At 34.0% G+C, this 21,589-nt stretch overlaps 1 protein-coding gene across 2 annotated transcripts in view; it reads left to right on the top strand.

The window, feature by feature from the left end:
* Window positions 1–21,589, top strand: part of LOC144362499 (uncharacterized) — a 64,674-nt gene that overhangs the window by 42,700 nt on the left and 385 nt on the right. The window contains exons 8-20 of one of the 2 annotated variants that reach the window (XM_085492570.1): window positions 903–983; window positions 3,031–3,141; window positions 5,758–5,865; window positions 6,893–6,946; window positions 8,837–8,890; window positions 10,458–10,556; window positions 10,762–10,806; window positions 14,402–14,500; window positions 16,034–16,087; window positions 17,307–17,405; window positions 17,919–18,017; window positions 18,366–18,473; window positions 20,557–20,610. In XM_085492570.1, coding sequence (XP_085348696.1) covers window positions 903–983; window positions 3,031–3,141; window positions 5,758–5,865; window positions 6,893–6,946; window positions 8,837–8,890; window positions 10,458–10,556; window positions 10,762–10,806; window positions 14,402–14,500; window positions 16,034–16,087; window positions 17,307–17,405; window positions 17,919–18,017; window positions 18,366–18,473; window positions 20,557–20,610 — 1,065 coding nt within the window. Of the gene's footprint in view, window positions 1–902; window positions 984–3,030; window positions 3,142–5,757; window positions 5,866–6,892; window positions 6,947–8,836; window positions 8,891–10,457; window positions 10,557–10,761; window positions 10,807–14,401; window positions 14,501–16,033; window positions 16,088–17,306; window positions 17,414–17,918; window positions 18,018–18,365; window positions 18,474–20,556; window positions 20,611–21,589 lie in introns of those variants that run through there. The other variant, XM_085492571.1, reaches the window with a different exon arrangement.

Here is a 21,589-nt window from a genome sequence, read left to right as displayed (position 1 = left end):
TATTTATGAATGCAGTTTCTTGAGCATGTATGAGACATAGTTTGGTTGCACTCAGAGTACACAAGTACTCTGAGATTTTGGCCCTGGGTCAATGAAAGTTGTCAGTTCTCAAATTAAGGGAAATCACATATTAATTCAATTGCAGATGTTCCATGTATTATTTTAACATGAGTATTTTATAATTAAATAACGGGGACTGTGACACTCATGTCTTGTGTTTGATAAGAAGTGATATTCTCGATTTAGTTAAAAACCAATTATTTTGATATTATACATATAGGTGCCTCAGGTGGACTTCTCTTAGATTTGTTCATTTCGTGGTGATATCTTCAATTCTCTAATTGAAATGTTCTTTCAAACTACATGTATGTTGTTCCTGAATGACACTCTTTCCACATTAACATGTTTTCCATATACGTTGTGTTAAGCACTTTATTATCCTGTTTGACCATATATGCAATTTATTTACCATATATGGTCAAACAATTTCCTTTTATAGATTTCCAGAAAAGCGCAGAGTCAAAGTCAAGTGTTATTGTCATACAACCAGAGAAGCCATATCCAGTCCATAAAAAATATTAATTTAAATAAATGTTGTCATTTCATAAACAGATTATAAAAATAGATAATTTAACAAATTTTTAAATGTGGGGTTTTTTGGCTTCTGATATTTTGGGGTCACACAGTTAGACTTTTAAGAGAAGGGAGGATTACTGCATGGTCGAGCCAATGGATGCACTGCAAGTTAGGCAGTTTGTATTACTATGCTTAATACATGTAATACAAACTCCTACAATATGTGTGTGCATGTTCATCTGTTTATCACCATTAATAATCAAACCATCAGTTCTTGTGTTACTTGTTCTTTCTACATATTGCACTTTGTATCTTGTCTTCTTTAGTGGAACCGTCCTTTACTCTATAGCCAAGCTGTTTACTTAAAAGACTTAGTCTTTTTTCTTCGCACTGATGACACTCGTAAGGTAAAAACCTAACACACGTGCATCTCATCGATCTCGACTGCATAATTAACTTGTTCATTGTTTTCTTCTTTCCAATTTTCTTCATCTTGTTCTTTAATTTCTTCTGTGTATTGTCACTCTCCTTTCTGTGTATATAGCTAAGTTCACATTCATATTTACGCAATCATTTCTATATTTTCAAGAATATAGGTCTCCATCCCATATAATTTTTTGTATACTACTGTAAAATGACTAATTTTTACTAGGTTTAAATTTCGCTGATTTACCATTTCAGGCATATTCAGTGGGTTTTAAATTCATAGTTTTATCATTTAGATAATGTGTTCTATGCTAAATTTTACATATTCATTGGGTTTTAATTTAGCGCATTTTCCAGTCAGCGAAATAAGCAAAATTAAAACCCAGTGAATAATTAATCCTTTTACAGTACCCACCATCATTTTCATGCACTGTCTGTATCATACAATGTTCCAAGTATATATCTGGAACTTTTTATCATTATCATTTTGCTGTCATACCAATCATCCCTAAGTGATGGACAGAGTGGGAAGGAATAGGGTGTATCTCATTGCTAGGCTGTATTTTTGTCATGCAATTTATATATATGCATGTATTTTTTTGATGTAAATATATTGCTATTAACAAGGATTTATGTTATAAACAAGGGTATGCAACTGGTGTGATATCGGATGAAGATTCTATTGAAGTCCTGTGAATTGTGAAATGAGGCACGATATTGCAAGACAAAATTACAAATGAGTCTGTGAAAGAACTGTTTATCTGAGATTATTTTTTGTTAGTGTCCTTGCTTGCAAAATGGAATCTTGCTCATTTCTATTCAAACAGTTGAATATATTAAAGTGATTGATGCCATTGGGCGTAGATTTGATAGATGTGTGGGTTCTTCATCATGTATACTACCATATAAGCATGCTATTCTAATTTCTTGCTATAATGATAATATCTTGCCTATTCGCCTAAATCAATTCTTCATATATTACGCTAAATGATAAATGCAAAATGAAATGTGGGCAACAGTAATTATTATGAGTAATAAAATTGCCAAAAATTGTTTTAAAACGATAACAATATAAATGTCATTTGTAATTATATACCATGCATGCACTGTTAATAAAGAGAAAAAGCTGTGGGTTCAACAACGCTGTTTCATCTCAGTTTATGTTACTCTGTATTTTACGCTTTTTAAGCTTAATTGCAAATCGTCACAGTTGTTGCCGCAGATCATGTTCGATATGTGGGTTCCATGTGATGCATACAGCGCATGTAAAAACATTGTTAGTTTATTCAAATGTTGAATGATATGCATGGTGGCTTTTTAATAGACTGTGAACCATGACGTTTCTACTACTTACGAGTATATGACCTAAAGCAGGGGAGTTGTCACCTGTGCATGCGTCAGATGGCCATAGCGTGTCATTGTTTACAAACAAGTATCTACCCATGAGTCTTTGCGTTTTCAGCATGTGTTGTTATCGTCGCTTGGAACTCAATTCCCGCGTGTGCGCAGGTGACAACCCTTCCGCTTTAAGAATGGATAAATAATAAATAATAAAACTGACATTAAAAAATTGTTAAAAGTGCTATAGTAAAGTTAATCAAATAAATGAAAAATAGCAAATAAAAATTAGGCTTGTTGTCATAGTGACAATGACTTTGTTAAATGACAATGTTAAACTCTATTCTGGCGATTAATTTGGGTAAAAAAATGGGCTGAAGTTCATAAAAGTTTTTATTCCTCAAATAAAACATTCAATTGCAATTTAACAAAGTTTAAGGATTCCTGTGTTAGCTATGACCATTCTTAATAAAAATTTGTAAGAATAAAATTTTCATTGTGATAAAAATTTTCCACAATTTGTCTCATGATATGATCGCAATTTACAGTCACACTGGATTCCATTTCCAATATAGTACATCTAGAGCTAAATAAATGTGCTTTAGTTTCCCACAATGCAATGGGGTAATCCAGGTGATACAGTCTTCTTCTATGTTTGTGAACATTTGAACTACATTTTATTTTATTCAGCCGCCAGAACAGGTTATACCTGGTCCCGCCGGGTCACGAGGAAAGGTTGGACCGAGGGGACCAATGGGACCACCAGGAAAAAAAGGTGAAAAGGGACAAATGGGAATGATGGTAAGTTCAAGGTCACTATACAGTCATAGTGTTATAGGCAAAGGCACCCGACTGTTTATCAGGTTGTTGATACAATGGTGAAAGTATGCCAACTCTTTTTTTTTTTTGTATTTATAAACTTTTATTGGAGTTTGCACTAAAATTAACATCTTACATACTTGGTCTGTACATTACAAATTGCATTTAATCTACATATTGTGAAGTGGACTGGGATACATTTTTCATAAAATATCCCCATTTCTTATTATGAGAAGTCAACCTATTACGTCAAACAGCAATGAAGTACTCTATCTCCAGGAAATATTTTACATATCTTTTGTATGCCATGAATTCTGACTTTTGGTTTTTATGTCTACATGAGTAAATATAACTTTTTGCTACCGGAAAGAGGAAGTTGACTAAATATGTAAAATTTTCATCCCCAAGAAGGATTTGTTGTGCGTTTGGGAATGCCCTCAGGCCAAGCTTGCCCCCCTCCCCTCCCCCAAAGCATATACATGTACATTGTTTCCCATGCCAACTCTTATTAGATTGGTAAATTATTATCATTGCCATATAAAATGTGTAGACATTTATAGAAGAAGTTGGATGCCAACCTCAGTCCATCATTACTCATTACACAAAAATGAGAACACATTTGACATAATTGGAAAATTAAATTTAATATATTCTGACTACAATTATTAGATATATTTATCTTGATTCAATGTTTATTAGTTAAATCATGATTGTTGGCCTCAATTATGTTTAAATTTGTTTTTATGTTAAAATACAGTTAATAAATTGGTTGGTTGAATGTGTACATGTTATTTACTATATTCCTTATAAAAATTTCAGTGTTGCGTCGTCTATGCCGTAGAGCTTTTGCAGCCAGGCTGCATAGTCCTTGCTGCACGAACACTTTTTCGCATGAAAATTAGCACTGCAGCATTACAATTAAGTTTTCAAAACTTGCTGTAAGGATGTTGCTACCACCAAACCACTGGTCCACTTTACACCATTACTATCTATTCCTACCTGTGCTTGAAATGGTACAAAACAATTTCCTCAAAAAAACATGTACTGTGATAATAAGAGTCAAACCAGTGTCAATTCAAGTTTGTGATTATTTTAGTCTAAGTCACGAAAATAGCTTATTTTATTGACATCCTTTCTGTTATGGTGTCCTCAGTGGTCTGTTAATGTTCTGGAACCATAAGGCCAGACTTTTATTATCCCTTGTTTCGCGAACCCGCCAATGAACAGGAGCCGAAAATGAAATAAAAATAAAATTTTATTTCAGCGTAATTTCTTGTAAGTGCAAAAAATTGCTAAAAAAACTTATTTTTATCTTCATTTTTTTTTCGCCCGCCGCATAACAAACCCAAGTTGCATTTTCATGGGAGTATCATGATCAAAGTACCGAGGTCTCGCGCAGATGAGAAACAAGATTATACATGGAATACAATTTTATTTAATTTCTTTTCTCCGATCAATGATCTCTCTTACAATTCTTTGAGAATCACACAAATCTAATGGGAAAAAAAGAATTAATTTTTTTTTTTTTTTCGCCCTCCTCAAAAAAATTGCCTTATAAAAACTTGAGAAACAAGGAATAAAAAAGTCTAGCCTAAGCTTGTCATACTCTCCAGCTAACTAAAAGTCTTTACAAATTTTGTTACAAATTACAAACAATTTTGTTCCAGCATTTTATATAGCATGAAACATATAGGTGAAGCTGATAGAACCATTTATATATTCAATATATTTTGGTATTAGTGTACTTCATGGTTCTGGCAATAATGGGTAGTCTACCCATTTTCAAATGTCAGTCATTTATACTCACACATAAGTTTCAGTGTCTGTCTTGTCCCATTTGCCAGTCTCAAAAAGACTCCAAACCTCAGATCCGTAAAGTATCGGTAGGAGTGGTTAATCGAATTAAGCCAAACGGTTTTGATTTGAGTTGGAAATTAAGGAATATTGCCAGTATGAATAGTTTGAAATTAAAAATTACTAATTTAAAAGTAAACTAATTATAATGTCTAGGGTTGTATAATCATACTTAATGGTAGTATTTTCAGATTTATGACCATTTTTTGTGAAGTGATTTGGCTGCATTCACCTCTAACCCCCCCCCCCTCCCCATCTTGGTGTCTTCATTTTAATTGGTTGAGGAAAACTGCAGTTCATCTTTGGATCTAGATGTAAACACTGTGCAACGCTCCACTCGTTGTACATGTATGAATGAATAAATAAATTTTGTTTTTCACCAGAAAAAACAAAAATATGTACATAAGATAATAATAATAATAATTATTTTCAAGTTTTTACCTGGTGTGGAACGCAGATATAGTTTGCTTAAAACAAGTAGAGTCTGAGCCCCAATCCTAATACAATGAATCCAGTAAAAGTATTTAGTAGAGGGTCGTAAACTTAATAATTACAATTGTTTGAAAAATATAAAAAGTAACAAACACATCTTTTCACTTATGATATAGCATATGTGATGTTTGTATAAATTTGAATAGGTAATGACAAATTACTTGTTAGAAAATTTTGAGCAAATAATGAAAAAAAAATGCTGCACCAGAATTTTAGTGAGAAAAAAATTATGTAATTATAATCTATTTACAGGGATCACAAGGACCAGTCGGATTTCCCGGACCACCTGGAGTGGATGGACAAAAGGGTCAGGAGGGTGCAGTTGGTGAACCTGGGTTCCAGGGTTTCCCAGGAAGAAAAGTAAGTCTCTGTGATTATTAATACGATATCGTGACATTAGTGTGTATAGGAAGATGTGTACGATTTTAGATTTCAAGTCCAGTTTTACTGTTCTGATTTTTGGTGGTGCTCATTTTGGGATGTAGAGTTTGTTCAAATGTAACTGAAATTAAGGTTGTTAAATCTGTGCCAACGAACTTGTACATCAATCATTATCTGTCATTAATGAAAGCTACATGTAAAGTCACACTTCATTTATAAGGTCAGTTAATTTGATGTTTCCTGGTATATTTATAATAAATATTGTCAATTTCTTTTTCTTTCTCTATGCTGTGTACATTAACACCAGTTATACATAGTTTATGAAGACATAATTATCACTTAGTTCAACAATAGTGATTTGAAACGTTAACGTTGTTGTCTATGTCAATTCGTGTGTAGTCGTATGTATAATCGTCATACACATGCTCATTGAAGTTCCATTTTTTGCTTTGAGGCAGTTTGGACTGAATTCAAATTGTGCACTACTGAGCATGTTACTGAGCATAAATGCAATGCATTATGGGAGAGGACCTTCCATTACATGTATATATAATGAAAAACTATTATCACATTGGAAACTAAATTAATTATAATTTTTATGTAAATTTTTTAAAATGTTTTTGCGATATTAGGATTTGAATCTATAATATGACTTTATATACACTTTGTCACCAAACAAAATTTTAAGATATGAAGAAATAACCCCACTATTGAAACCAGTGTAAAAATGTAATTTTGACCATTTTTTCGTCACATATAGGACTTTTGTATCAGAAAAAGTTCTCTGGCAATCCCAATTTTTGTTTTCATTTCTGGTATCTTGATTTTATGAACTTCTAATGATGAAAGTATAACAAACATGTATCCTTGCAAGTGGCTTGACTCGCTTTAATGTTGAAATGAATTACTGATACACTGAATTATTTGTATTATAACCAGGAATCAATATCTCATACTTGTGGTATGGTTGAAGAATTATAAGTATATTGTTTTATTATCTATCTAGGGGGAAAGAGGACCCAGAGGGCTAGACGGTCCCACAGGAGAACAAGGTGAAGATGTGAGTAATTAGTGTCAAGTTTTAATTACTGTATGTGTACTGTAGAAATATGGTTTACATCACAACCAAGTCATTGGACGTGAGATCTCAGTATACTGATACTGTTTTAAATTAATAGGTTCCGTTGAATGCAGCCACTTTCAGAGGTCTTGTAATCTACATACGGATTGTAATTGATGACGTAATATATCATTGATGTTTCTAGTATTTTATGATCTTTTTGTAAACTGCAACCTGAATACTTAGAATCTTTGTAAAACCAGAGAACTAAAATTTCTGCATATAACTATATTATTGATGACTGAAATAGTCAAAATTGTCTTTGCTTATGTACTGTAATCAAAACTTGATGATCTGATAACATCGAAATACATGTACGTTTTAAATGTTATATTTCATCACCAAAAACAAAAGAATCTACCGCTCTATAAACATACTGTGGTTACGTTCGTTTCAAAGGATAGCTGTACCCCAATGTTACCATTTTTGATTTATGTCACGTTTCAACACTGATTTTGTTTACATCGGACACAGGAGTATGGTAGTGCATGACGAAAATATATAGTCAAGTCTTCTCTGTCGCACAACACAATAAGTGTGTGTGCCATGTATGCCTGTTATCGCTAGAATTTAGAGTCAGGTAAAAATTAGGGCCTTAAATATGTGCTCCAACAGTTGAAATTTTACTGTCCCCCCAATTGTTGGTATTTCCATGTGTTAACAAAAATGTAGATTTTAAAAGACGGTGGTTGTCGTGCCACACATTCATGAGAATAAGTCTCATATAAACAAAGATGTCGACTTTGACTGTTGTGCACGGCATACCAACAATAGACCATTTTCCGTTCACTGCGAGAATCACGCGTTATGCGTGAAATCGAACGTAAAAACAGGACAAACAAAGGTTATAGCGTCGTAGTCGCGTCAAACATCGCGTGGGATTCAACAAACGCAAAAGTATTTTGGGGACATTTCCATGCTAAATAATGTGCTGTTCACATTTGATGATAGGCAATTTCGATTAAGTGAGGGTATTCGGAAGCAATATTCCTCTGTCGAAGATCGGCCGGTTGATGTGAGCTACGAAATAAAGAAATTCGAGTTGAAAATCAAATCGTTCGATTTTTACAGCAGACGTTCGACGTGCGTCTTTCATGCATCTCGCGAGATCTCGCAGTTGTACGGAAAATCACCAATTACAAACTGAGAGGTTACTAAGTTTTAATTGCTATTTATTCGGTGATCGGAAGGTATCGATGCAGTCGCTGACAGTAGTTATTGCAAGTGGCGCCCAGTGCAAAATTCATAGTCGTTATTTCATTAGAAAAATGCATTGCATTGTGGAGAGAATCAATGTTGCACATGTGCAGCGTGACGACCGTCACCCTTTAATATAAATATTGATTTTAATTTTGTTGGTAGTGAAAATTACAGAACAATTATAAGCTTGGAAACACAAACAAATTATATAGTAATAAGCGATCATCCGTAATGCGATCTGGTCATGTTGTTTCTCAGGAGAATAAAAAAAAAAAACATTGATCCAAGGGTTGTATGATTAAACAAAATTAATCATAATATATAGATTACCGGTATGTAATTCTCATGAAAATAAGTATGAGCCCTGAATTTATAAACAATAAGAAAAAAATAAGTCTTGCGGTCCTTCTAGCGACAGTCTTTTATAAATTGTGATGCATTAATGTTCGCAATAAAATAATTTGATTGTCTACTTGTTGACACTAATATATGTGTATTTCATGAAAAAAATCACTTTCTGTGAACTTTTCCATGCAACCAAATGTGATATGAGATTTATGACAACTTTATACAAAATATGTATCTTGCAAAATAGTAGAGATTAAAACATATTATTGTTTCACACAACAGGGTCCAGATGGATCACAAGGTAGGCGTGGAATTAGAGGACCTAAAGGACTCAAGGTAAATGAAATTATTATTATAAATTGGTTCAGCACATTTTGTGCGACTTTGTAAACTGGTTTCAATTATTTTTTACTGTGGCATAGTGATGCCGTACTTACATTGGATACCTTGAAAATGGGTATCCAGTGTATGTAAGTCTTGAATTACCTTTTGTCGTGGTAACTAATTGGAAACGAATTCATTTTCTCTCTCCTATGTTACGAAGTATTAGTTTATCCGGCAGAAAGTAAACAATTCTTATTTTATTCCTATAATTTATCCGGGTAAGCGCCCAGGGTTCTGAACATGGAAAATTAAGAAGAAATAAGGGTTGGCCTATGCCCAGCCATCGCTTGCAAAAAATTTACAACACGCTGGTCGAACTGCGACAGGAAATAAATAGAATGGCAAATGAAAAGATGCAACAGAGTTTTCACACACAATTTGGATTTCGCTGTCTGTCAACTTGGCACTTTTAATTCATGTCTAATCACAATAAAGAAAAATGGGATTGCTCTGCTACGATGGCCCATGATGCTTTGTTTACAGTATGTCAATCATCTTTGACCTTTATGCATCTGCTTTACTGATTGGCTAAGAATGACATCACCACTAGTATTTCGTTATAGAGGTCAAGTCAACATCGCTTTCTTATCAGACTCGACGCTTATTAATCACGGTGAAAGTTATCATTACCAAGTTCCGGCAGTTGGAATGTCTCACTATATGGATATTGCAGTGGGCTTGAAATAGGAAGATTTTGTTTTATCCAACGACAGAAGGATAATTTTCATGACAGAAATACAATAGTGATGATGAAAGATGGTATAAAACAGTTGGCATTCTTTGGCATGACATTGCAAAGTGATTTCAACCACTCTCTCGGGTACGAGTTGCTACAATATGGTAACCTTGGTTTCATTGTCAATGACGCGAAAGCCGAACTAGTGCGACACTAAGATTTGCTTGGATCATTTCTAAAGAAGCACAAACCAAACAGCCCTTCTCAGCATGGCCACGGCATATGTCAAAAAGAGAACTACCATTTCTGCTATAATATACATTTTTGTAGACATTTGCTGACTGTTATGATTCTGATAAAAAAATCTTGAAAAATATAATAATGTAAATTACGTGGTTAACCCACTGCCCTGAAGGCAAAACACAAAATTACCTGTTTTGCTGTCACACCTATTTCACTTTCACCCCTTGTTTTATGCAATTGACAATTATTTTTCAAGAATTTTAAAATCACAACAGTTGACTGTTGATACAACAAACAAAAAGTAGGTTTTTTTAATTCTTTTTATTACAAGTGTAGAAAAAGACCCCCTGCGCATATACCGGGACATGACCCCAATTTCTTTATTGTATCAGTATTGGGGGTGGACGTTTGTTCAGGCATGGGCTCTTACCCGGATAAATACGGTATTTGGGATGAGTTGCAATCTCTGACATCAAAATGAGTAATGATGCATAACAAAATAAAATCAATTTTGTAAATAGATTTTTTATGTCACAGATGTAAGAATCGCTAAATGGAGTGATTGATATTAAATCATTGTCCTAACTTTTTTTGATCTAGGGCTTCAAAGGGGAAATTGGTGTGGAAGGAGATCCCGGTATCCCTGGTGTACGAGGAAAGCCAGGATTTGAGGGCAATATTGGAGAAATGGGAAAGGAGGTATGTCGTTATAGTATTACTGTCATGATGAAATGATATGAAAAAAAGCAACATATCATGTAGATTGTGTTTGTTACCATAGAAACAGATTTAATACTTTTTGATGAACTTAACCCATTTTCTGTATTATATAAATTGGAAAGACTACAAGATTTAATAAGTCATACTTTCGTCACTACTTTAATTGCATTGATGTTCATTTTAGGGTGAAAAGGGTCTGATGGGAAGAGTTGGTGAGCTAGGAATGCAGGTAAGAATTAACAAACAATCATATTCTGTAATATTTTATAACAGAACACCATTTTCCAACTTAGACTTATTAAAATTGCTTGATGTATAAACAATTTCTATTCCTTGAACAACTCTGTAAACAAAACAATTCGCTGATCATGCAGTCTTTGTGTTTGGTTATCTCAAATTGGTGTTCAGTTTAGACAGGTTTCATTGGTGTTCTGTTTAGACAGGTTTCATTGGTGTTCTGTTTAGACAGGTTTCATTGGTGTTCAGTTCAGACAGGGTTCATTGGTGTTCAGTTCAGACAGGTTTCATTAGTGTTCAGTTTAGACAGGTTTCCTTAGTGTTCAGTTTAGACAGGTTTCATTGTTGTTCAGTTCAGACAGGTTTCATTGGTATTCAGCTTAATAGACAGGTTTCATTGGTGTTAACTTCAGACAGGTTTCATTGGTGTTCAGTTTAGACAGTTTTCATTAGTGCTCAGTTCAGACAGTTTTCATAAGTGCTCAGTTTAGACAGGTTTCATTGGTATTCAGCTTAATAGACAGGTTTCATTGGTGTTCAGTTTAGTCAGGTTTCATTGGTGTTCAGTTTAGACAGGTTTCATTGGTGTTAACTTCAGATAGGTTTCATTGGTGTTAACTTCAGACAGGTTTCATTGGTGTTCAGTTTAGACAGTTTTCATTAGTGCTCAGTTCAGACAGGTTTCATTTGTGTTCAGTTTAGACAGTTTTCATTAGTGCTCAGTTTAGACAGGTTTCATTGGTATTCAGGTTAACAAACAGGTTTCATTGGTGTTCAGTTTAGTCAGGTTTCATTGGTGTTAACTTCAGACAAGTTTCATTGGTGTTAACTTCAGACAGGTTTCATTGGTATTCAGTTTAGACAGGTTTCATTGGTGTTCTGTTTAGACAGGTTTCATTGGTGTTCAGTTCAGACAGGTTTCATTGGTGTTCAGTTCAGACAGGTTTCATTAGTGCTCAGTTCAGACAGGTTTCATTGGTGTTAACTTCAGATAGGTTTCATTGGTGTTAACTTCAGACAGGTTTCATTGGTGTTCAGTTTAGACAGTTTTCATTAGTGCTCAGTTCAGACAGGTTTCATTTGTGTTCAGTTTAGACAGTTTTCATTAGTGCTCAGTTTAGACAGGTTTCATTGGTGTTAACTTCAGACAAGTTTCATTGGTGTTAACTTCAGACAGGTTTCATTGGTATTCAGCTTAATAGACAGGTTTCATTGGTGTTCAGTTTAGTCAGGTTTCATTGGTGTTCAGTTTAGTCAGGTTTCATTGGTGTTAACTTCAGACAGGTTTCATTGGTGTTAACTTCAGATAGGTTTCATTGGTATTAACTTCAGACAGGTTTCATTGGTGTTCAGTTTAGACAGTTTTCATTAGTGCTCAGTTCAGACAGGTTTCATTTGTGTTCAGTTTAGACAGTTTTCATTAGTGCTCAGTTTAGACAGGTTTCATTGGTATTCAGGTTAACAAACAGGTTTCATTGGTGTTCAGTTTAGTCAGGTTTCATTGGTGTTAACTTCAGACAAGTTTCATTGGTGTTAACTTCAGACAGGTTTCATTGGTATTCAGTTTAGACAGGTTTCATTGGTGTTCTGTTTAGACAGGTTTCATTGGTGTTCAGTTCAGACAGGTTTCATTGGTGTTCAGTTCAGACAGGTTTCATTAGTGCTCAGTTCAGACAGGTTTCATTGGTGTTCAGTTCAGACAGGTTTCTTTGGTGTTCAGTTCAGACAGGTTTCTTTGGTGTTCAGTTCAGACAGGTTTCATTGGTGTTCAGTTTAGACAGGTTTCATTAGTGTTTAGTTTAGACAGGTTTCATTAGTGTTCAGTTTAGACAGGTTTTTTTGGTATTCAGTTCAGACAGGGTTCATTGGTGTTCAGTTTAAACAAGTTTCATTAGTGTTCAGTTTAGACAGGTTTCATTGGTATTCAGCTTAATAGACATGTTTCATTGGTGTTCAGTTTAGTCAGGTTTCATTGGTGTTAACTTCAGACAGGTTTCATTGGTGTTAACTTCAGACAGGTTTCATTGGTATTCAGTTCAGACAGGTTTCATTAGTGTTCAATTCAGACAGGTTTCATTAGTGTTCAGTTTAGACAGGTTTCATTAGTGTTCAGTTTAGACAGTTTTTTTTTTGGTATTCAGTTCAGACAGGGTTCATTGGTGTTCAGTTCAGACAGGTTTCATTGGTGTCCAGTTCAGACAGGTTTCTTTGGTATTCAGTTCATACAGGGTTCATTGGTGTTCAGTTTAGACAGGTTTCATTAGTGTTCAGTTTAGAAGGTTTCATTGGTGTTCAGTTTAAACAGGTTTCATTAGTGTTCAGTTTAGACAGTTTTTTTTTGGTATTCAGTTCAGACAGGGTTCATTGGTGTTCAGTTTAGACAGGTTTCATTAGTGTTCAGTTTAGACAGGTTTCATTGGTGTTCAGTTTAGACAGGTTTCATTAGTGTTCAGTTTAGACAGGTTTTTGTTGGTATTCAGTTCAGACAGGGTTCATTGGTGTTCAGTTCAGACAGGTTTCATTGGTGTCCAGTTCAGACAGGTTTCTTTGGTATTCAGTTCAGACAGGGTTCATTGGTGTTCAGTTTAGACAGGTTTCATTAGTGTTCAGTTTAGACAGGTTTCATTGGTGTTCAGTTTAGACAGGTTTTTTTTGGTATTCAGTTCAGACAGGGTTCATTGGTGTTCAGTTTAAACAGGTTTCATTAGTGTTCAGTTTAGACAGGTTTCATTAGTGTTCAGTTTAGACAGGTTTTTTTGGTATTCAGTTCAGACAGGGTTCATTGGTGTCCAGTTAAGACAGGTTTCATTAGTGTTTGGTTTAGACTGGTGTTATTGGTGTCCAGTTAAGACAGGTTTCATTAGTGTTTGGTTTAGACTGGTGTTATTGGTGTCCAGTTAAGACAGGTTTCATTAGTGTTTGGTTTAGACTGGTGTTATTGGTGTCCAGTTAAGACAGGTTTCATTAGTGTTTGGTTTAGACTGGTGTAATTGGTGTCCAGTTTGGTTCAGACTGGTGTAATTGGTGTCCAGTTCAGACAGGTTTCATTAGTGTTTGGTTCAGACTGGTGTTATTGGTGTCCAGTTCAGACAGGTTTCATTAGTGTTTGGTTCAGACTGGTGTTATTGGTGTCCAGTTCAGACAGGTTTCATTAGTGTTTGGTTTAGACTGGTGTTATTGGTGTCCAGTTAAGACAGGTTTCATTAGTGTTTGGTTTAGACTGGTGTTATTGGTGTCCAGTTAAGACAGGTTTCATTAGTGTTTGGTTTAGACAGGTTTCATTAGTGTTTGGTTTAGACTGGTGTTATTGGTGTCCAGTTAAGACAGGTTTCATTAGTGTTTGGTTTAGACTGGTGTAATTGGTGTCCAGTTAAGACAGGTTTCATTAGTGTTTGGTTCAGACTGGTGTTATTGGTGTCCAGTTCAGACAGGTTTCATTAGTGTTTGGTTTAGACTGGTGTTATTGGTGTCCAGTTAAGCCAGGGAAAGGTACATGCATTTTATATTGTTTTGTAGTGTATGTCACGATGTAATTTCAGAATGAGAAAAGAACAAAGACTGAAGGTCAAATATGTATACCATTTTAGGGTGTGATTGGAAAACCTGGTACCACCGGTGCTGATGGTGCTACTGGGGAAGATGGAGACATTGGTCCAGTTGGTGAAATAGGATTGAAAGGTGAACCGGTAAGTTATAATTTAACAAATAGTTGTTACATCAAGTTGTGACTGTATGACTTGGTTTCATGTTATGAGATTCAGAAAATCCAGATAAAAAATTTCACAAATAGCTGTTGGTCCAACATGTTGATTTTTTCATCAATTTACCAATGGTTTGCTATTGGTCATATGAAGTCCAGTGTTGGCCTAATTGCTAACATGTACACACAGTACCGGCAGATAGCAGGTTACACTCCTACCTACTCAAATTAGTGATCAATCACCTGATAATGTTGAGTAACTGCATTTACAAGTTCAATTTACAAGTTTTATTTTTTTTTTTCCTCCATTAATATTCTGTTTTTGTAGATTAGTTTATTTTTTTTTTATTCCTTATTAGTGTATTAATACTGTATACTTTTACTAATATCTGTAACCATTGCCACTCTCTCCGGGGAGTGAGTAAGTGTTAATAAATAAATAAATAAATAAATAAATTAATAAATTAATAAATTAATAAATTAATAAATTAATAAATAAATAAATAAATAAATAAATAAATAAATAAATAAATAAATAAATAAATAAATAAATTAATTAATTAATTAATTAATAAATAAATAAATAAATAAATAAATAAATAAATAAATAAATAAATAAATAAATAAATAAATAAATAAATAAATAAATAAATAAATTAATTAATTAATTAATTAATTAATTAATTAATTAATTAATTAATTAATTAATTAATTAATTAATTAATTAATTAATTTTGTGCTCACTAATAACCTAATTTGCATAAATCAACAAATACCACTAATCAAAATTTCAATATTTATTTGAACGATCCACAGATCTGAAGACTTCAAGATTTAAATTAATGCCAATTAGTTACCTAATTTGTATAAATGAGCTCATAAATATGCATATCTGTAATATTTTAAGCAGTGTTGCAGATTAGGGCATACAGCTCGTGTTATAATTGTATATGTCTGAAATAATTAAATGCTGTATGTGTTTTATTAGAAGCACATGTACTTAAATGACAAAGGCAACTCAAAATGAGACATATTTCAATGATATTGCATGCAATAAATGTAATTTTTTTATATGTTTTGAAGATGTGCTTCTAAAATAGTAAACACAGTATTCCTCATTTGTACTTCATGTCTACAGTACCCTCAGAAGTTCATTCCAAGCTTTCTTTGACATTACAGGGTGTATGTTGATTACAACAATCAGGTTATAATCTTTGGTATACAAAAATGTATAATACAAAGTTTGAATGCAACCTTTTCACCACCAATCTCTCTTTTCATCACAAATTCACAAAATAGTCCTGTTTATGGTCTGCACTTTCTTTCAGAAGATTGAGAACAAAATAGCAAAAGTTTTTGAGTAAAAACTGAAAACTGACTCAAATTTTATCTGTTGACTTCAAAATTAGGGTTCATTTCCAGAAATAAGAGTATAAAAAAAAAAAAAGCTGAACAATTCAGGTGAAAAAGTCTGGTGGTGAGAAGGCTAAACTTTCTTTGAATTATTTTATCTTGCTAGGGTCCAGTTGGTCCACCTGGTGCCCAAGGAGAAGATGGAGAACAAGGAGCTCTGGTGAGTTTGTGTTTAGTCCTTAGATGCATTGCATTCCATCTGTCTGTCAGTAGACAGGTTTTGAGTTACCAGACATGTACCATGGTTGCCATGTTACTGAATGTGTTCGTGACAGAAAGGAGGGGTGTTTTTACAGTTTTTTGTATGTTGAATATACATGCTTGTTTGTTACCCTCCCCTAGAAATATTTTACACATGTATGAATATCATAGAAATATGTATTTTGTTATTATATGGAACTGTAGAGGGCGCCAAATAATCCTTGAGGGCGCTACTACAGAGCTTAGTTTTTTAGATTAAACATCTGTACTTTTTTTACTCATAATTGAGTGTTATTATATGGAACTGTAGAGGGCACCAAATGATGCTTGAGGGCGCTACTACAGAGCTTAGTTTTTAGATGAAACATTTGTACTCTTTTACTCACAAATAAGTGTTATTATATGGGACTGTAGAGGGCGCCAACTATTACTTGAGGGCACTACTACAGAGCTTAGTTTTTAGATGAAACATTTGTACACTTTTTACTTAGACTGGCGCAGTCGGGGAGATTATTTTGTTGTTTAAATAAAAAAAAATTCTAATTCTACGACTAGTACGAGTACACCTAGAAACTACATTAAAACCTACATTTTACAGTTTCTATGCTACATTCTAAGTCTATTTACGACGACTACGACAAACTCGAATTTCAACGTGCTGCCCTGTTGGGTCTGCAGTGTGACCTTTACCATGTTGATCTCATTATGCACGTATTTCTGCGTCCACCTCATTATAATATGTGCATTCATGAATATTTAATAGCAATGAATTTCCTGCAGAATAAACCAGTGATTTCGTGTCAACACCTCCATTTCGCGATTTTTTTTATTTAAACTACAAAAACAAATCTCCTCGACTGTGCCAGTCTAACTTTTACTCACAAATGAGTGTTATTATATGGAACTGTAGAGGGCGCCAACTAATGCTTGAGGGCGCTACTACAGGCCTTAGATTCTAGATGAAACATCTGTACCCTTTTTACTCACAAATGAGTGTTATTATATGGAACTCTAGAGGGCGCCAAATAATGCTTGAGGGCGCTATTACAAAGTTTTAATTAGTTTTTAGATGAAATGTCTACTCTTTTTACTCACAAATGAGTGTTATTATATGGAACTGTAGAGGACAACATATACAATTATTGAGGGCGCTACATTATCTACTACTTCTATTTCAGGGGCCCACGGGAGAACCTGGTGCTAATGGTACAAAAGGCTCAACAGGTCCCCCTGGACTGCCTGGTTTCCCGGGTTTTACTGGACCAGCAGGACCCAAGGTAGGAAGGTCTGTTGATACTTCTCCTATCTTCTATTCATTTAATAACAATTTATGTTAACTTAATAAGTATTAAATCTATCGTTGATTCAATTTATTTGGATATTTTATATTATTTTAAACAATTACCTTGATGATATTTGTTAGAATATTAGCTTTTTATTCAATTCTGAACAAGATTTGATTTTAGTAATGTTTGCAACTCATTTGTCTTCAGTGTCTTCAATGTAATGTAATGTATTGTAATGTAATGTAATGTAATGTAATACTTTATTACGTACTAATCAGCTGACAACCTCATGTACAAATTTTTAAAACATACAGAAGAGAAATTGTCGCTGAAGACAATCTTGATTACCTGTGGTCTGTGACCCTCTAAAACATGAATGTCCACAGATGTGTTATAGTGCAGATACGCAACTCTTTTGAAGCTACATTGTAGCTGTCTGCAATTACCATTTGTTGATGAGGGCACAATAAAAATGTTATTTTCTTTTTTTTTTTTTTGCAAAAGGGTAAGCCTGGGTTATCAGGTCCACGTGGCCCATCTGGTGATGATGGCGTACCCGGGCTAATGGGATTCAAAGGAGATGAAGGCCCACAAGGCATTAAGGTAAATTTAGTGCATTGTACAAATTTAAAGTGGTTATATATAACACATGTACACTATGACAACATACATTGTACATCCCATGATAAGGCTACATGAAAACCACCAAAAACTCGCCAAATTTGTAGTATTACATTGTTTAAAGTATGGCAGCTTGGACGTCAACGGTAGTTAACTACTAGTTTGGGGTGTTGGTTCAGGTAAATGTTTTCTTCAATCGGATCTCCAAACAGGCCATTAATTTGCAATATGTGATTTTACCACACCCATAGAATTTATAAATAAACATAAAAAATTTAGAATCACTGCATCAAGGAATCAGTAATATCCTTCGCTTTCTATTTATTTTAGGGTTTACAAGGACTCCCTGGTCCACTGGGAAAGCATGGAAGGTCTGGTATGTCTGGCGAAAAAGGGTATAAAGGTGCCAAAGGATTTAAAGGAAGAGATGGACAAAAGGTTAGAATAAGGTTTTATATGGTTGTATGCAACTGATGTGATATGCATTGAAGTCTGGCAAAATTATAACAATATTGCAAGACAATCTTGTATATCTAGAAACACTAAAATGCAAAACAGTGTATCTCTGACTAAACTGGTTATAGTTAATATCAGTTTGTCTTTATAAGCATATTTACATGTTTTTGTCTCCTTAAAAGTTTGTACCCTTATATTGGCTACCCAACCCTAACACCTAAAAGTCAGACCAATCAGAAGGCAACTCAAATTCTGCCTTTGATATATAATTATGCTTTTCTTCAACTGGTAATTCAACCTAATTCAAATTTTCTATGGTTTCACTGCAAAGCGTCAATTATGTTCTCTGTCGATATATGCTGTATTTTTTAGGATGCAGTCCAAAAATGAGGACTTATGGATTGATCTCTCTGCGTGCGTCTGTGCGTGCATCCATCATACATAATTTTATACATATGCACAACAATTTGTTTCACAATCTGATTCATGATGGCCAATTGCTGGACATTTTTGTGCTGAAAAATCATCAAAAAACATTTCTGGCATTCCGGAACTGGATCTCGGCTGTTTACAGGAGGATTTTGTTCAAACTTGATACATTCATTGGACATTATAGGACCTTGATGCAAGTCATTTAATTTGTTTTTCAGATCGAATTCAAGATGGTCGTCTGGCGGCCATTTCGTTTTAGTGAATGAGGTTCTAGTGCCATATCTCTAACATGCTTTGAGTAACGCCAGACTTTTATTATCCCTTGTTTTGCGAACCTGTCGAATGAACAGGAACCAAAAATGAAATAAAAATAAAATTTTATTTCAGCGTATTTCTCTCGCATGCCGACTTGTAAGTGCAAAAAATTACTAAAAAAATATTATTTTTATCTTCATTTTTTTTCCGCCCGCTGCATAACAAACCCAAGTTGCATTTTCATGGGAGTATCATGATCAAAGTACCGAAGTCTCGCGCAGATGAGAAACAAGGTTATACATGGAATAAAATGTTATTTCATTTCTTCTCTCCGATCAATGATCTCACTTACAATTCTTTGAGAATCAAACAAATCTAATAGGAAAAAAAAGGATTAATTTTTTTTTTTTCGCCCTCCTCAAAAATATTGCCTTATAAAAACTTGAAAAACAAGGAATAAAAAAAGTCTGGCCTAATTATGTTCAAATTTTGAATATTTATTATACATATTATAATGTTATAGATATATTGATTTTACATTATGATTCAAAATGGCCGAATATTGGCCATTTTGTTTTACTGAATGCGGTTCTATTGCTATATATTCATTATATATTATGTCATAGATATGCAGACTTATTGATTTGACAGTCATATTCAAAATGACCGAATGGTGGCCATTTTTGTGCTAAAAATCTTCAAAAATCAAACATATTTGGCATCCAGAACCGAATCTTATTTGTTTATGAATGGATTTCATTCAAACTCGATACGTACATTCGAAATTATGGGCCCCTGATGCACTTCATTTTGTTTTTCATGTCAAATTCAAAATGGCTGACTGGCGGCCATTTTGTTTTACTGAATGCAGTTCTGGCATGCTTTGCTGATTATGTCATAAATATACAGATCTACAATGTTTGACTATCTGATTAAAAATGGCCTTTTTGTTTTAATTAATGCTGTTTCACAGCAATTTCTCTCAATGTCATGTTTTCTTTTAATGTTAAAAAATCATAATCAAGCATCGGACATGTTTATGTTTCAACTATATCACTATAAACAAAACTATATATCTTAAATTTGATAACGGGGACTGTGCTATGCATAGCTTGTTTAGAACTACTTGCGTGACGCATGTGTCAACCTCGTATGGGATAGGACCTCCATCGCAAGTGTTGCGTACGTTGTTATGTAAACTGCATACATACATGTGTACCCTTGTCTTAAAATACCTTGATAGTGAAGATAATTTAAAATATTTTAAAGATTTCCTACTACTTTTTCATACATGAGCGATGAAGGCATCACTGAATAGCTAATTAAGATAAGTACAAAATGTCACCTTCTTAATATCTTAATATCTTTTCTTTGTCAGGGTGTTGAAGGTGAGGTTGGAGAAAAGGGAACTGCTGGAATCAATGGATTACCGGTATGTAGAACTCACTTTCAGCAACAGTCACAGTCGTTGCTATGCATGTGTTTGGTATGGGTCCCATGCAACGTAATCAATGTTTAAAATATGTTTATATGATATTTAACTACTGTTTTCAAAATGAAATTGATATTAAAGCGGGGGAGTTGTCACCTGCGCATGCATCAGATGGCCATAGCGTGTCATTGTCTACAAACAAGCGTCTACCCATGAGCCTTTGCATTTTGAGCGTGTGTTGTTATCGTCACTTTGAACTCAATTCCCACGTGTGCGCAGGTGACGACCCTCCCGCTTTAATAAGTAAATAGGATCACACGTACAACATCAATAAAAACAGAATGGCTGTATTTACATGCAACACCAACTCAGCCCAAGTTGTATACAAAACCGTGGTCAACATAAAATGTCCAGTTATGAGATCTGTTCAGAATGAATCCAACAAATCATATCTATCATATACATATTTGGCTATATACATTCGTCACCGTTATATGCATGAATCTGATTCGCTGAAGAGTCAATAAGGTGTAATATATTCGTGATTTCTGTACGAGTTTCATCAAACCCTTTTGAATGAATCATACACAATTCAATTTTGACAGTAGTCATGGCAACTTACAACAAACTATAAGTGACAATCAGATAGCATAGGAAGTCAATTATTTGGTAAAAAACAAAACAATTAATTGAAAGAAAATGTGTAAGCTTATTGGAGACGTATGGTAATCATCATTTGATGTACTCTTATCTGCTTTGTTAGTTATGCATACGCAAATTATTGAGGTATTTCTGTGGTCAAAATAAGTAATAATAAGTAATATTTTAGAGGTTAAGTATCAATGAAATATTTGGTTTATATTTGCTTCTGTGGGAGCAAATACAGTATTATGGCTTATTCTCAATGAGTTATTGTGAAATACTTTATTTTAGCTGGAATTAATTTTTGCTGAATAGACTTTTTGGGTGTTTTGTATGG

This window comes from Saccoglossus kowalevskii, chromosome 17 (genome assembly GCF_978046115.1).
Source record: "Saccoglossus kowalevskii chromosome 17, keSacKowa6.1, whole genome shotgun sequence".
NCBI classification, from domain to species: domain Eukaryota; kingdom Metazoa; phylum Hemichordata; class Enteropneusta; family Harrimaniidae; genus Saccoglossus; species Saccoglossus kowalevskii.
Note: the sequence above shows the minus strand (reverse complement) of the source record. Positions and strands in the feature narration are given on the sequence as shown.